Below are 16,171 nucleotides of genomic sequence, written 5' to 3'. Positions count from 1 at the left end.
CCCCCCCCCCCCCCCCCCCCAATTTCTAGAAATAGGTACAGAACCCAAAAAGGGAGTCACTATTAATCTCTAGAGGAATTGTTATGACCTTAAGGTTTTCCCTTAGAATCATAAAAGCAATTTAAAATAAACATTCTTCAAGTCCCCTTCTAGGGCTGACATTTGAAAATACACAGAAATGTGACAACCAAAAATAGTCAAAACTGGTAGAAGAAAAATATTGCAAGGGTACAGGCTGGATTAGAATACAGAAAGGTGCAGGGTTGAAAGAGAAGAAAAATGTTTGCACTGAGCAGCAGCACAGGGTTTTTTGTTATCATAATAAGGTGCCTTCCTACAGAATTAACCTCTTAATTCCCTGAGGTGTGGTTGCTCACTTCCTTAATTTACCAGGAAATGTGAGAAAGTGTGCATGAGGAAAAATGTCTGCCTTTATCAGAGTTTATCCTCCATTGGAACGGACCCACAAGGATCATTGAGTCCAGCTCCTGGCCCTGCACAGGACAGCCCCAACAATCACACCATGTGCCTGAGGGCACTGTCCAAACACTTCTGAACTCTGGCAGCCTTGGTACTGTGACCACTGCCCTGACACCTTTGCTGGTTCTTAATTCACCTAAACCACACCTGCTGGCCCATCACTCAAACCCATTCCAGGACCCCCAAACCCACACAATTCTTTGTCACTTCCCACGATCTGATCTCCCCTTAGTACAGAGACTCTCCACAAACACTCAGTTTCTGTTTCCCCTGGGCTACACAAAAGTTTAGGTTGTAGTGCACCAAGTTCCAGCCCCATCCCTGGGGTTGGGTGTACAGTGGTAGAGGCAATATTGGCCATGTGGACCTACAGACCTTTTTAAATAAGGGGCCACATGCTTCTTTCCTCTAACTCCCCTAATCCTGCAGAACTTCATCAGAAGCTCCCCAAATATCCCCATACCTGCCCTCTGGATCCACAGCTGCTGTCACCATCCAGAAGCGGATAATCTTTTTTTTTTTTTTTTTTTTTTTTTATGACAGCTTTATTTTAATCCTTCATTCCAATAAACATATTTGCTCTCCTTCCCTGTTAGTTGTTTTATGACACCTGTTTCTAGCTGTTTCTCTACTTCCAGTCTTCTGGAATCATCGCAATGTGCCTGTGCCTGTACCAGGCACGCTCCCAAGGTGGCACACGCGGTCTCTTTACCATCTCCTCTTCTGCCGCAGCGGCACTGCTGCGTCTCTCTATCACCTCCTCCAGGTCCAATCCCTTCTCCTTCACCCATTCTATCCCTAAAGGAGAAGGGGCACAGCCCTGACTCCCCAAAACCCTTTTGGCATCCTGCCAACTATGCCAAGTAAAATGTTGTGTAATCTTATAAAAACAAGGCAAATAATATAGTCAGATGAGATTTTTTTACAAAGCATCTGGCAAAAGAGCTTTTATTTGCTCAACATGGCTCTTGCTGGCAGAGGGCAAGTCCTGTTAGCAGCAGAGCTGTGCTCACAGCAGGCTGTGCTGGGGCTTGTGAGTCCTCAGGAGGACACGCTGCACCCTGGGCTCAGAGGCTCGAGCTTTTGGGCACAAGGAAGTTCGAAGGTGATGTGGGCTGATGTTTTCTTCTAGATGAGAACCTGTCTTCTCAGCCTGTCTGTCCCCTGAGCCATCCCCCATCAAAGCTTCTTTGGTTCATTCCCTCCCTCTTCTCCCATCCCCTGCAGGGTTCCATTGTGCCTGGCAAGGAGCAAGTGTTGAAAGGCACGTGCCACCCTCCCCCTGTGCCACTTGAGCTCCTTGCATGCCCCACCAGGCTTCCTGGTGCCTCTGAGTGCAGATCCAACTAAGATCCAGTCACGTCTGGAGATAAAATCCTGAAGTGGCTCCAGAGGTGCTTTGTTACTTTGTCAGTGTGAGTTCTGCAGTGCCAAAGACTCTAAACCTCTACATTTCTAGCCAAACCTGCTTATATTAAAACCCTTTAGACCTGCTTATATTTTATACTGCATTGACAATAATTAGATACTGTATTAGCAACAAGTTTAGTCATAATTATCCACATAATCATTGTCATCCATCTCACACCTGACCATGAATCTTCTCTCTACGAGTCTGCCACAATCCCCAGTGTTACCTGGGCCAAAGTACCACCACGGTAACGTATTTGCTATCAGACGGTCATCCATGATCATCATAAGGGTGTCATTGGCTTCATGATACGGGTTTAGAGTATTAGCTACCCAATTCCAATGGCAAGGGACATGGTGGGACTTCAAGTAGTGGTTAAGGCTGGCTATAAAAGCTCCAGGTGCTTCACAGAGGTGGACAGAATTCAGTTCTCCGTCCTGAAGAGCTTCTTTGGGGAGAAGAGAAAAACTGCACAGGATCTCATGAAATTTGCACCATGCCTGGGTACAGAGCTCAGCGTTCACAGATTTCTTTGCATGTGACATTATTTTCTCTGCTTTATTGGTAAACGAGGGGTGCTGATGCCAGTCCTCCAGGTTCTTATCACTCAGTTAAGCTTCTTCATTCATTGAGTCCTTCAGAGTAAGTGAAATTCCATGTGATCACATGTAAAAGCATTCACTGGCTTAGTGTAAAAAAACTTCTTCATAAAGACATTACCAGTTTCAGAAAGAACTTCAGGACTGAACTTTTCAAGGTTTGTCTTTTGAGGAATATATGGAAGATTCAGGTTCTTTATCCTCAGATGAACTTGCAAGGTTGGCAGTACCACTGGAGAAGAAACCATGTCATTTCAATCACACAGGTATGGAAATAGGCAAAGTTTTTTAAAAAAATAACAATTTTTCCTGCTTAACCTCTGTATTCCAGAACACGAGGAAAATGCTTCATGGAATCATACACCAACGAGGAAAGTAAATGAGGGCTACCCTAAATAAGGCCATTTGGAAATCAGGAAGGTCACCAGTTCAGTTGCCCTTCCTGCTATTTACCCAGCAAGTGAAGAAGAGTTGGCTGGTGCTTGACCCTTTACTGACTCTGAATACTCTATTTACTTTATAGGTATAAACACTTAAATACAAATCTCTCTCAGTCACAAGAGAGAACACACCACAAGCTCTCCAAGTTCAGAAAGTGGCTCAGAAATCTTATCACCTGATTATGGCAGTATCTATCTGAGAGCTCAAAGTATGGAGGGTGGGGTGGCCACAAGTAAAGGCAGCTTTGAGAGGGAGCACAGCTACTGCTCCTCCAGTTTCCCAAGTAGGAACAACCCTCCCAGACCCAGCATGATGCTGGGGAACCCCCTCAGCTGAAGAGGCCCTGGAGAGATGTTGGACACCAGCCTGTGAGCAAAACCCCTTTTCTCTGCTCAGCAATACAGCTCTCTGCCAGGCCACTGTAAACACCTCCCTTTCCCGACTGGAAAAATCGTGCAACTGATTGATGCAAGGATGTTATTGCTGAAGTGAGCATTCCTCATCCCTGGGGCAGCAACCAAAGCTCTCCAACCAAAGCATCTTTGAGTAGGAGCCACAGGATTTGATTTTTGGGTGCACTAAGAGTCCTTGGCTTCTGCTGAAACCGAGAGACCCCAACTGTATCATCACCTTAACAAAGAAAAGTCAAAAGACCTTTTGGAGCTCCTCAAGATCTTGCTGCCATTGCTCTTCTGTCTCTTTCTGGGTAATTTGCATTTGGTGGAGAAGGTGTCAATCACAGTGGCATAGAAATGGATGTGAACTGTGCAGCCTCCTGCTACCTAGAGAAGGACAGAGGATTCAGCTGGGAGTCCAGGTGACATCTGCTACTGTGCTAGCCCAAAAAGCTGTGGTACCTTGATGGGCAGGAGCACATCCACTTCTCCCAGTGGCAGGTTGGCACTATTAAAGTGCACTTCAAATTTGTGGGAGTGGCAGTATGTCAGGCCCTGCACCTGGTCCAGGTCCACGCTGAAACCTTGAATGGATGAAAATAAAGCAGCTGAGATACACAAGCAAGAGGAAATGTGTCACAAGCACGTTAAGGTCATACAGGTGTCCTGGCTGGCATCTCTGGGAAAGACCCTTCTGCATTTCTGGAGATGCTTCTGCTGTTTTTCCCTTGTCACCCACCACTCAAAGACAAAGGGCTTTCACAGCCAGCATCCAAGGTCCACCTTGGATGGTAAAACCAAAACAGATCAGCTGAGGAGCACCAGCAATTCCTTCATTAGGCACCTCAGTGAAGGTTGCACAGAGCTCTACAAAGGAGAATTTCCAATTAAGATCCCCCCATGCTGTGCTGTTTCTGTGACAACAACTTAGGGGAGACACCTGAGCTCCCCTTAGACACAGTGAGCCACTGTTTGATGGAAGTGCAGCCTTGCCTCAAGGCCTCTTTTGGAAGCCTCTTTTGATCCACCAGAGGATATCACAGTCTATTTTCTCAATAAAGGCTTAACACAAGCGCTGTGACAGTGTGAACTCTAAACAAAGCACTTCCAAATCACAACAGATCCCACGAGTTTGCAACACAAGTTCACAGAGTGCCCAAAAACTCTGTGCTTGATGCTCATGGGAGCGAAGGGCAGAAGATGCTGAGAGGTGACCAGGGTGATGAGCCCATCTGGCCCCTACACTGAAGCATTAAGGCAATTCCAGGCAGGCCAGGTCCTTGGGCATGGCTGGCCAGGAGAGTTCAGGCTCTGAAGCTCCCAGCAGGGGCCCCAGGAGGAAAACACTCAAAACCCTGCCCCATGTTTAGTGGCTTAAGCTAATCTGCTCAAGACAGCCTCTTCATGCCCACAGGAAGTCTCTCCAGCACTCTTACCTGTGTGCTGCAGGACACTTCCATCGGCCTGGAAGGACACTGGCAGCAGCCCGGGGTTGCTGATGGTCACAGTATGACTTACAGATTCATTGAGAGGGACCTTGCCCATCCTCAGGATGTACTCTGACAGCTCAATGCTGGAAGAAGGAGTAAGGACAGTCCTTAAACCACAGCCTGGCTACATCTTCAAGTGGATGGAAGATACAAATAAAGTGGATAATTCTGGATTCAGTGCTGTAAAAATTCAACTCAAGCTTATGAAACTCAAGGCCTGACCACTTGGCAATTACTTTGAGAAATCACAGGGAGTGCAGGTCCTAGGTTTTATTAGCTACCAGTGATACCTGAAAATAAAATTAGTTTAAAATGGACACTGGTCACAGCTCCCCTGCTATGAAAATCCAGTAGAGGTGAGGACACTGGGCCGCCAGTGGTCTCAGTGAAACTGCTTAGCCTGGTGTACAGCCTGAGCCTGAAATTGCTTTGGGGCCTAGGAATAAGATTTGCCTGTACAAGATTTACCTGCTCTGCAACCAGCATTGCCACCAAAACAGCATCAATAAATGTAACAATCAATACTGGCAAAATTCACAGGAAGGTCCTTTCCCAGAGCAATCCAACTCAGGAAAGCACATGAATGAACTGTTTTGCAGAGCATCTTCTTCCTGAAGTAGAACCTCCTGTGCCTGTGCTGCATTATGAAGGAGCACAGAGAAAATTACCTAGGTAAGACCTGCCACCTCACCAGCATGCAAGCTACCTGACTTAGGGTTTCCAAGGGTTTGTCGACCTCTTGCTCAGTGTGCTCTGTTAGTTGGAACCAAGATAGCAGCTTGGAGTTGTCAGCAGGGACGGTGTCTGTGCTGCCTCTGTAAGGGCTTGATGGTCTGCACTGGACCCCCACAGCTCTAGGAACAGAGCCCCACACTTGTGGGAAGCTGAGCAGTCCCAAGTTCAGCATGATGGTGGGGAAGGGAGGGCACTCAGCTGCTCACAGAGAGCATGTCACAGCCAGCAGGACCAGACCCTTTCTGAAGTCCCCAGCTATTCCCAGTTCTGCAGACACAAGGAGCTCCCAGGAGCAGAGGGCACTGCTGAGTGTTACCCACAGGGCACCTGGACGTGGGGACAGGAGTCCCTACTCACTTGACAAGACTCTGGCGCATCTGCTTATTAAAGACCCTGTCCTTCGGGCCACAGGAGGCGACAGCTCTCTCCAGCTCCAGAACACGATCCTCTATCAGCTTCTTCTCTATCTCCATCTGCATCCAAGTCTCCCACTGACAAAAGAAAAGACAGTGTATGGTTAGCAAAGGTCTTCCCCAAGGTTTGCATCTGATAGAAGGATCCCACCCTGCTCTTGTTGAGAGGGGAGATGGGGTGCTCCTGTCTGGCTGCTCAGTGTCTGTGACACCGCCTGCTCTCTTAGCCAGGACCTCATCTCCAGGGAAGTAACTCCAGCATCTTTGCCTGCCCAGCCACTGTTAGCAAAGCTGATCTGGCCAGACGCACAGACAAGCCAAGAACCTTCCAGAGCTCCAAATACTTGCCTGCCCTCAGCCAGTGCCAAAGCAGTTTGGAAAAAAGCACTGCCAACACAATCCCATGGCACAGTCAAGCTGCTGCTGTTAAGGTCTGTAAACCTTGCAGGGCTTGGGTTGGGAACAGCCAGCTTCCCAGAAATTACCTGCTTCTCCTTCCATCCCTTGAGCATGGCCTTCAGGATCCCTCCCTGGGGTAACTGGGAAGTTAATGCATCTCCATGAGGGATCATGACCAGAGGGGCAGCCCCTGGGGCAATGCTGAGCAGACACATGGTCGTGGCCAGGTATGGGCAGGGAGGTTTCAAGTGCCAGCAGGGCACCAGAAAGCTACTATGGGGTGCAAGGGGCTCAAGTGACATGGGGAAGTTGGCATCTGCCAAATGGGGGAGCAGCTGTTCTTACAATGGTGCCAGACTCATCCTTGTATGACTCTGGGGAGGACTCCATGGGTGGCTCCATGAATGACTTCATAAATGACTCCATGGATGGCTCCATCAATGACTCCATCAATGATTTCATCGACAACTTCCTGGATGACTTCCGGGACGACTCCATGGGCGACTCCATGACTGCAGATGACCACAGATAATATGATTCACTTCTCTGTCCTTCTTCCTCCAGGTTTTCTTCTTCCTCTTGCAGTATCTCTTCACTTTCTGAAGAAAAAAATTATCCTTAAATAGAAGACTAGGCACATTGCCAATCCCATTTAAGTAGGGAAGTTCCATTTCCCCAACACTGGCCTCTCCCAGAAACAAACCCTCCTCCGAGTCCTCTACAGAAAGTGAACACTGCTCCTTCTTGGCATCAGAGTCATCCGTGCATTGTTCCAGGTTCAGAATAGATGGTTCGCTGCCCTTTATGGGTATTTCCATGTTGTGTCTTATCTCTTTCAGTATCTTCTCATATTTTTTATTTCCTGAAGGAAAAATTATCCACAAATAGAAGCGTGGGTACATTGCCAATCCCATTTAAGATAGGAAGTCCCACTTCCCCAATACTGGCCTCTCCCAGAAACAAACCCCTCAAGCCATCTATGAAAAGTGGATGCTGCTGCTCCTCTCTGAGTCCTCATGTTCACTCTCACTTATCTTCCACCTCACAGAGGAGCATCTCATCCTCTGCAATGTCAAGCAAATCCAACCCTGCCAAAAGTCCTGCCAGCCTCTCTTACAGCTTCCCTGAGCTTTTCTGCCTAGCCATCATCTTTCCAGGCCTCCAACAATATGCTGGCAAGATCTGCAGGATGGTTCCTGGGAGAAAGCCCAAATGGGCTCAACTGCTCAAGACTCAGGAAGCAACCAGAGAGGTCAAGTGTTGGTCTGGCAGCCCTGCAACCTCCAGACTTGGTGGACATGGGTGTGAGCTGCCCAATGCGCTATGGTACAGGAAAAAACAGGGGATCTTCCTGGAAGAAGACAGGCAGTGCTGACCTTTCAACATCCAGGGTAGGTCCATGGTAATCACAGGGAAGGCCCCCTCTCCTTTCAGGCGGATTTCTGCTGGTTCCAGACAACCCACTTGAACCTGGAAAGTCGTGCAGAAGACTCTTGGCCTTCCTGGCAGGTAATAGACTTTCAACACTTGCTCTTTGCCAGGCGCAATGGAACCCTGCAAGGGACGGGAGAGGAGAAAGGGAATGCATCAAAGAAGGTTTGATGGGGATGGATCAGGGGACAGACAGGCTTAGAAGACAGGTTCTTATCTAGAAGAAAATATCAGACCACATCACTTTCTAACTTTCTTGTGCCCAAAAGCTTGCACCTCCAACCCTGGGGTGCAGTGTGTCCTCCTGAGGGCTCGAAAGGCTGCAGCCCCAGCACAGCCTGATGTGAACACAGCTCTGCTGCTCACGGCATTTGCCCTCTGCCAGCAAGGGCCATGCTCAATAAATAAAAGCTCTTTTGCCAGGCTCTGTGGAAGAGGAGTGAAGCACCTGCACTCTCAGGAGGGCCAGCAGGCCCTGTCACAGCACATCAGCAATTCCAGGCTGGTGTCGAAGGGCCTGATCCCTTATTATTGATCCCAACAAAAACACTTTCTGCCCCTGCAGTTCCACCAAGCTCATCCTGACCCATGGCTTCTTGCAGACATACGTCTCTGGAAATGCAGGAGCAGAGACTAGGATGGGATCTGGGGATGAGAGTGATGGCAGGAAGGGCCATCCTCCTCTTTGGGCTTCCAGAAATGCTGTCCAAGCCCCAGGCTGGGCTCACGCCAGCAAGGCTGAAGGAAAACACGGCTCTGGGTGACAGGACGCAGCTGCAGCTTTCCTTGGCTCGCCCCAGTACACTGGGCGGGGCCCTCGGCTCCCCATTCCTGTTGGCACTGCAGGGAGAAGCAGCTGAGCAGGACAAACCCTGCCACTCGCTCTCCCGAGTTCCTCCGGCACACAACACGGCTGCAGCCAAAAGGAGCCCGGCCAAGCTGCCAGCACCTGGATGCTGCTCCAGCAACTGAGTGCGGGGCCCACGCAGAGCTGTGTCTGCGGGTGCTCGCAGGAAGAGGGCACCAGCGTGTCATCCCTTGGACGAGACAGGCATGAAACAGTGAGAAAGCCATTTGGCTTCCTCTGCCCACTCCAAAGAGGGCCAAAGACAGGAATGCTGCCAAAGCTCCGAGACATCCAGGCAGGACTGAGAAGCTAGGATGGTGGGATGCTGCAAACTCTTCTCCTTGGTCTTTCAGCCCCACTCCTCCCTGGCCCCCTCACTGCCCCACAAAGCAGCTGCTGCAGAGAAGCAAAGCTGGAGGAGGGAGGAACCAGTACAGAGGCTGTGACAATTTCTGGCAAAGCATTTTCAGGCCCAAGCAAGGATTATGTAAATGCTGCTTAGTGCTGGCAGTGGGGAGGCAGGGACAAGGAATAAGGTGACCCTCAGTAAAGTCAGCAGCACCCAACTCCAGTATCAGCCAGAGAGCCCAGCACTCGTGCCTCTGGCCAGTGGTACCTGCCAGCCAAGGCCACGGGGGAGTCCCTTAGGTGAGCACTTACGTGACCTCTCTGCCCCCAGCAGCAATTGCTCACAGCCCTATCTCTCAGGGCTGGGTTTGGTGTTTCACCCCCCCACCCCCCCGCTTTTTTTCCTTCTTTTTCCTGCTTTTTTCCTTTAACCCTCTCCTGGGCTACCTGATACAAGGCCAGAGCCAAATACTTGTGCTACTCACTGTGGTGGGCACGACCACGGGCACACCAGGCAGAGGGTTTGCTGCAGTGCCGGTGCTGCTGTTTGGCACCACGTAGGTGAATTCAACCACCCCGGTGTTCCGCAGGGTGACCTCTGCTTTGAGGACTTGGTTAAATACCTGGAGAGAGGATAGAGGAGCGGGAAGTTATAGATAAAGGCCTGATGCTGGGAAGCTCCTTCCTCTTCCACGGGGTTGAAAGCAAACAGCCACAATGCAACAATGCAGCTACAGAGGGGTGGTAAAACCATGCAAGGGCCAGTAATAAATGAACCAGAAGACACAGGTCCTCTGCACTCTGAGGGGTCACCAACAGCCAGGGGAAACAAAGGAGGTGGCACTGAGGCATTCCAGAAGAAAAGGCACCTGCATGCAAATATTGGCAAGAAATATTGGTGACAAGAGAGACACATAGGGCAACACAGACAGGGCCAGCAGCTGGAAGTATCTGTGGGCTTTTAACTGAAAAGAAGTAAAGTGGGGATTATTCTGGGACATTCTCTTCAGCTACAGTGACTGAAAGCCCAACTTCCTCCCTGGATTATTTTGTGGATTAAGAGAGCATTAGACAAGAGCATTTCCTTGAAGCTCAAGCTTTAGGAGCAGAGCAGTGGAGGGATGTCTCAGGGACACACCCCTCTGGACATCTTCACTGGGGCCCTGCCTTCCCCAGGAGGCAGTGTTAGGTGCCTTGAAGAGGAGGGTGTTATGTCCCTCGGCCGGGGGGGAGGGGAGGGATGGAGATGGCCGTTTTAAACCAGCTTGGATGCTGGACATATCCCTCAAAGGCTGTATTCTAAGCCCCAGAGCCAACAGAGGAGCTGAGAAGGGGACAGAGCCTGGCATCGAGGTGGGCAGGAACCCGCTGGCTGTGATTCCAAGCCAAGGAGCTGTGCCAGGAGAAGTGTGCAGTACCTGCAGCCCCCAGTCGATCTCCTCCATGTCCAGCTGGTAGCTGGGGCATGAAGCCGCCCCGGCCAGCGCCACCTCGTAGGTGGGGCCCCCCTCCACGTGGCAGAGCGCCGTGACACGGGCGACGATGTTGGCATGGCCAAAGAAGCTGAAGGTGACCAGCTCGCTCTGGCCCGGTGGCAGCACACCCCACAGTGGCTGGACATTGAAAACCTGGAGGGAGGGGAGGAGAGATCGAGGTGCTGAGCGTGGAAATGCATGCAGAAGAGCAGCTGTGGCTTGGAGTAAAGTACAGTCAGCTCTGGAGGGGCCTACTCCCCAAACACAGCCAGAATCACCCAGTTCTCATCCTGTGTCCATGCCACTGACCAGTGGAGGGACCATGGGGAAAGTCTTCTCCCATCATCACTTATCAATTTGTATCACTACATTAAAGTAAACTGGAGTGTTTCCCGGCAGCAAGAAATTCTCTCTGCTGCAGAATTTGCCTTTAGAAACACTTCTTGCTGCCTTCAGAAAAACAGGAGACTCGGAGGCGGGAGCCCCGTGGAGCTGGGGGAAGGACTCTAGCCCAGCTCATCTGACTTCTGAGGCTTTTCCCTCTCTCTCTGATCTACGTGCTGCTTTCTCAAGCTGCTACAGCAAAAGTTCCTACCAAACTTTCCTGTCAACCACCTGATGAGGTAAATGGGAGCAATGCCTTCCACAGGTGCTGCACAGGGAATGTCCTGGGGCAGCCCTACAAGATGTCCCACATGGCCTCTCCAGTGACCAGCTGCTTCAGCAGAGCTTTGTGATGGGCTTGGAGGGATGCGAGGCCCCTCTGTGGGCTATGCTGAGGGCCACCAGTGGGAGTGGGGGCTACACAACCGCTTTCCACATTGGAAACATGGAAGTGAGACAGATTCCCACTTACCTCCTGTATTCCCAAGTTGAGGTGCTCCACTGCTGTGAATTGACTCAATCCCCTCATCCTCACCAGCTTCTGAGGCTCCACAGCAGTGGATGACAGCTCCTGGAAAACAAGCACCACAGGCTGCAGTGAGCAGCTGGCTGGTCTGAGCAAGATCACTCTGCTGCAGGCTCCACCACCTCACCACACCAGGAGCGGCTGAGAAGGGACCTGGGCACAAATCAAGTGTGGAAATGTCCATGCCAGCAGTCGAGTGTGGGTCCAAGCCCACCTACAGATGAGACCTGGGTTCCATCTACACTTCCTACATCAAACTTGCACAAGGGAACTGGGTGCCCCCAGCACTCAGGCAGGGAGGGCTGGAACTACACAATTTCTGAAGGTCTCTTCCAAGCCAAACCATTCCAGGATTCTAGGATGACCACTTGAATTTCCCTGGTTTACTTGTGCATACATGACAACAACCAGGAAATAAAGATGATTTTATGCTTCTATCTGAAAACATTCAGCCACACTATTCATTGCATCTATAGGGCTTTGTTTCTCCTGATTCAGAACGGTGTTGTGTGTGAGCAGGTACAACCCCTCTCCTTAAACTTAATGCCAACATCGACACTTTGAGAAACTGCTCTGCTTCCTTTCGTCGTATTTCCCCATGAGCAGCCTCTGTTCCACATGATGCAGAACAAGGACCCACTTTCCACTCCAGAGTGCTGATGTTCACCAGGCAAGTTGGCAGAGCAAAGGCCTTTTTCCTTGCTTGGAGGAAGAGACAGTCACTTTGCAAGGTCTTGCTCTATAAAAGACAGCTCTGGGGCTGTCACTGCAATAGCAGCTGTTGGGTGAAGGCAGAGGTGTGAGCACTCGAGCTGGCTTGGGAAGCGGGTACATGGAGATCAGGGCTCGTCACAGCTTGACACACGAAGGAAGCTGGAAGTCTTCTCATCATGATGCAGATAAAGACCTCATTTGACATCGTAAAGAAAATAAGCCAAAAAAATCCCAAACTCAGCATAGGTCTGCAGGATCTGAGCGAGCTTCTCCAAGCAAAACTATCCTCTTTCTCCCTCCCCACACACCTCATGTCCAGCCACTGGCCCTGCTGCCCAGCCCACTCTCAGGGCACAGGACAGCAGGGCAGCAAAAAGGGAAGTCGGCACGAGCGTGATTTTTTGGTGGCAAGCTGGGGAGGCAATGCAAGTGGTAGATGTGCAAGAAAATCTACCTCTGCTTCCAGAGAGTCCTCTGCATTTGCTGGCTGCTGGGCAGGATTCTCCCAAGCAGGATCCTGTATTGCTTCCGGGGCTTCGGTTGGCTCCTCCACACCTTCAGTCTTGGAGTGTCTCCTTGGAAACACTTCCTCCTTCTTTGATGACTGGGGTTTGAATGTAGGTGGTGACGGGAGGAACCTGGAAAATAACATAACTATGATCATGGCCCTGTAGCGGGAGAGAGGGATGCCTGAAAGAGCAGCTCCTCATCGGGATGTGGCCCCTGGCTGGGTGCTGGTGTGGTGAGCTCAGTAACAGCCACTGCCAAAGCAGACTGGAGCAGGTCCATGCTCAGCACAGCCCAGGGATGATGCTGGGCTTGCAGATGGTAACTGCTTGCAGTGAGGAACTACAGAGAACAGAGATGAAGACCTCATGGGGAGGCAAAAAGCACAGCAGGAAAGGAAAAGAGAGAAACTGCAAAAAAGTGTGACTGAAGCACAAAGGGGCAGATCTGGCCAGTGATGAGCCAGCACAGCCCCCCTGGCACCCGTCTGAAAGCGCCAACCCTTCCTCGTCCCCCTCAAGGCCAACGCCAGAAGCTCTGCAGCTCTCCCAGGTGTTTATGTGGAGTGTTTCCCCAACATTGTTGGGAGGGTTAGGGGGAAGTTATTATTTTCCAACACTCCCAGGTAACTCAGGTCACATTCCCTGCTTTAAATCACAGCAGGTGCTCTGCTTGTGTTTCTAATGCCATGCTGGGGACACACTCAAGCCGTGCCTGCCTGACACCGTGCCAGGCTGCAAGTGTTCCCCACACAGTCAAACACAACTCTCCTCAGAGCTATTGAGGTCATTCCCTTTGAGCTAGATCCCAATTCCCTAAAGGAAGCTGTTTCTGGATGAGCTCCGTTCTTGGTAACAGCAGCACTTCAGTGCCCAGTGGTTAACTTGGCTTGGTTTCTGGGGCATTATGGAAAAACCATTTGCTGCTGTCATGAAAAGTGCCCAGCCCAGACTTCTGCACTCTGCAGAGAGGTCACAGCAGGAGGAACTGCCAGAAATGTATTTATAGATGTGCCCCAATATGAGTGCAGGATTGCTCTTGGGCTTGGGAAGCACAGCCCAGCCCTGGATGGCCCTGCTTCCAGGTGTGTTCAGACGTGTGCTCCCCCCAACAGATGCAGCTGTTCCTAAAGCTGCAGACCCTGCTGATCTCTGTCAAACACCAAAGAGCTGCTCTGGGAAGGTGAGTGTGGTTTAACAGGTGTTAAAGGTGGTCTTTGCCTCAGCCACAGAGAAAGCAGCTTTACTTCCCAGGGGAAACTACTATGGGGCATACAGCAAAGCAGCAGTAAGAGATTGGAACAGCAGCACCATGTTCTGTGTAGGTGCTTTGTAGGAAAGCACCACAAATCAGGTTGGCAAGGAGGGAAAAGAGGTCGCATAGATCCACTTGTCCAAGTGCCTAAGCATGGCTTTGTAGCTCCAGAAATAAATCAGGACTCCAGGTTACAGGCTACGTGAAAAGTGTTGGGAATGTCTTACAAGCCCAGTTTGGCTGGAGGACATTGTTTCCAGTCTGGTGTCAAACTGGTGGAGATCACCTATTCCCTGAACTGCCAGCCTGATCATGGCTGGCCAGTGTTATTTCCACAAGGGAAATTCAAGAACACTTTGTCAAATCCCAAGCAAACAGCCTTGGTCTTTGCAAAGTACAAACAGGACACCAGGAAGAAGAGCTTTAAGCAGAGGGCAAAGGTGCACCTACCTTATGGTGTTCACCTGGCTGTCTGTCTGGAAAGACCAGTGGTACAGGGCAGGAAGTGGGCTGCAGTTGGTCATCTCCATGTACAGCACTTGTTTAGTGTCATTCATGACACAGCCGAAGTCCAGGGCCTTGGCCTGGAGATGGAGATTTGGGAAGTGGACTTCTCCCTGAACAGCGATGTGCTCCTCATGAGGATGCTCCATGAAGGACACCCTGAGTGCCCTCTCTGCTACCCGGCTGTTCAAATCGTTCTCATAAGCTGGGTTAAACTGGATGCAGAAATGAAGTTCCTCCCCTACATCCAGCACCATGGGCTGCAAGGAGATGAAGAGCATTAATCACCTTTGTGATCAAGTCCCAGTCTGACAGCAGGAAACAGTAAATGTTCAAAGTGTGACCCCAGCCTGGGCTTCTCAGTTCACCCTCGTTTCTTTACAGTGGGGGTCTGACTGCAGGCACCACGCTCTGGCCCGAGATCCTGTCAGGCTCACGTTTCTGTGCTCAGCAGCAATACAAGGGGATGGCTGCTGGAGAGCTGGGATGCTTTCCAGGAGACACCTTTACTGCATGGCTTGCCCCGATCTGCTTTCCTGCTCCCTTCTCCTTGTGTCTTAGAGCCAGCATGGATGTTAGCAATTCAGGTAAGATTTTGCTTCTTTCAGCAGCTCTGCTGATGCAGCTCAGGCCAATCCACTGCTGACACTACAGAATAAACTTCTCAACTCGAGGACCTCTCAACAGACCTCTCAACACCATATCCCTCCTCTTCAAACCCCACAGAATGAGCCCACAGATGCCCACCTTGGAGTCTGCAGGGAGGGGCTGCTGGTTCACATCACAGATTCGGAACGGCTGCTCCAAGTCCAGTACAATGCTGAGTGGAAGGGAGCAGATGTTTTTTAAAGACAGAGGCTTGTACTGCAGCGTCAGGACATCACTGGGTTTCTACAGAAACAGGAGACAAGGGAAAACAACCTCAACCCTCAAGCCATAGACCTCCTTCCCCTTCTGATGCATTTCACATTTTTCAACCCCAGAAGTGCATACATCTCTATTTACTTCCAGCCAATTTAACAGTTATATCTTTAAATGCCAAGATGCAATCCAGAAACTTACCTTCTCCACACGGAAAGTGATTGCTCTGGAAGACATTTGCACAACAGGGCAAATGAACTCGCAGGTGACATTCACTTGCATTATCTTTTTCTTTGCTTTCTCTTTCCCCACCAAAGCGTGACACAGCAGCTGCTCCTTCACCTCCTGCATGCAAGAGTCACTTGTCACCCAGTGGGTGCTGGCAGGCCAAACACCCCACATTGGCTTGCCACCCACCCATGGGCCCTATTCCTGTCACTTATTATTAGTGACTGTAATTAGTCTTTGCTCTCCTCAACAGCCCTCTTTTCTTTCTGTGCTGCCACCTATTTCTTCTAAATATCTGTGCCCAGTGGTCCTAGAGCCAGGGAATGCACACCAGGGTTAGCTGGCATTTTCTCTGCAGAGTTGCTCTTCCCCTGGGAAGAAAGGCACAGAGAGGAGAACACCCCAAGACTCTGTTAAAATCTCCCCTTGAGCTGCTCTCCAAGGGTGCTGCAAAACCTGGCTGCCCTTGGGACACCAGGGCTGGCTGAGAGACTGGGGTGAGTGGTTATGGAAATATTGACAAAAGTCAATTTGTCAATTCTAATGATCCCTGGGAACAGTTTCCCACGTGGATGGACATCACACTGATCATTAGAGCTGGCACACTGAGTTTTCCCCCTCTAGGACTCAGGGCTAGACCAGCCTTCTGCCCATGTTTGTCTTCAGAGGAAAAGGAAAGCTGCTCCCAGATGCTCCCACCCTTCACAGAGCTTTTGTTTTGCTCCTTGC

The 16,171-nt window shown here is 50.4% G+C and overlaps 1 protein-coding gene across 1 annotated transcript; it reads right to left on the bottom strand.

The window, feature by feature from the left end:
- Window positions 1-1,262: 1,262 nt before the first annotated feature.
- LOC121664169 (hydrocephalus-inducing protein-like) lies at window positions 1,263-16,036 on the bottom strand. The gene is made up of 15 exons (XM_042027239.1): window positions 15,416-16,036; window positions 15,101-15,244; window positions 14,300-14,613; window positions 12,543-12,726; window positions 11,321-11,419; window positions 10,408-10,617; window positions 9,475-9,612; window positions 7,740-7,917; window positions 7,067-7,225; window positions 6,709-6,962; window positions 5,909-6,042; window positions 4,763-4,899; window positions 3,789-3,910; window positions 3,586-3,713; window positions 1,263-2,722 (listed from the first exon to the last, which is right to left on the bottom strand). Exons 1-15 carry the CDS (start codon window positions 15,614-15,616, stop codon window positions 2,644-2,646), a joined length of 2,481 nt encoding a protein of 826 aa, XP_041883173.1. The 5' UTR covers window positions 15,617-16,036; the 3' UTR covers window positions 1,263-2,643.
- Between the last annotated feature and the right edge of the window lie 135 nt (window positions 16,037-16,171).

Source organism: Corvus kubaryi, unplaced genomic scaffold (genome assembly GCF_017639235.1).
Source record: "Corvus kubaryi isolate FWS band 111438036 unplaced genomic scaffold, C.kubaryi_AGA036_p1.0 37300, whole genome shotgun sequence".
Taxonomy (NCBI): domain Eukaryota; kingdom Metazoa; phylum Chordata; class Aves; order Passeriformes; family Corvidae; genus Corvus; species Corvus kubaryi.
The sequence above is the reverse complement of the archived record's forward strand: the minus strand, read 5'-3'. Positions and strand labels throughout refer to the sequence as shown.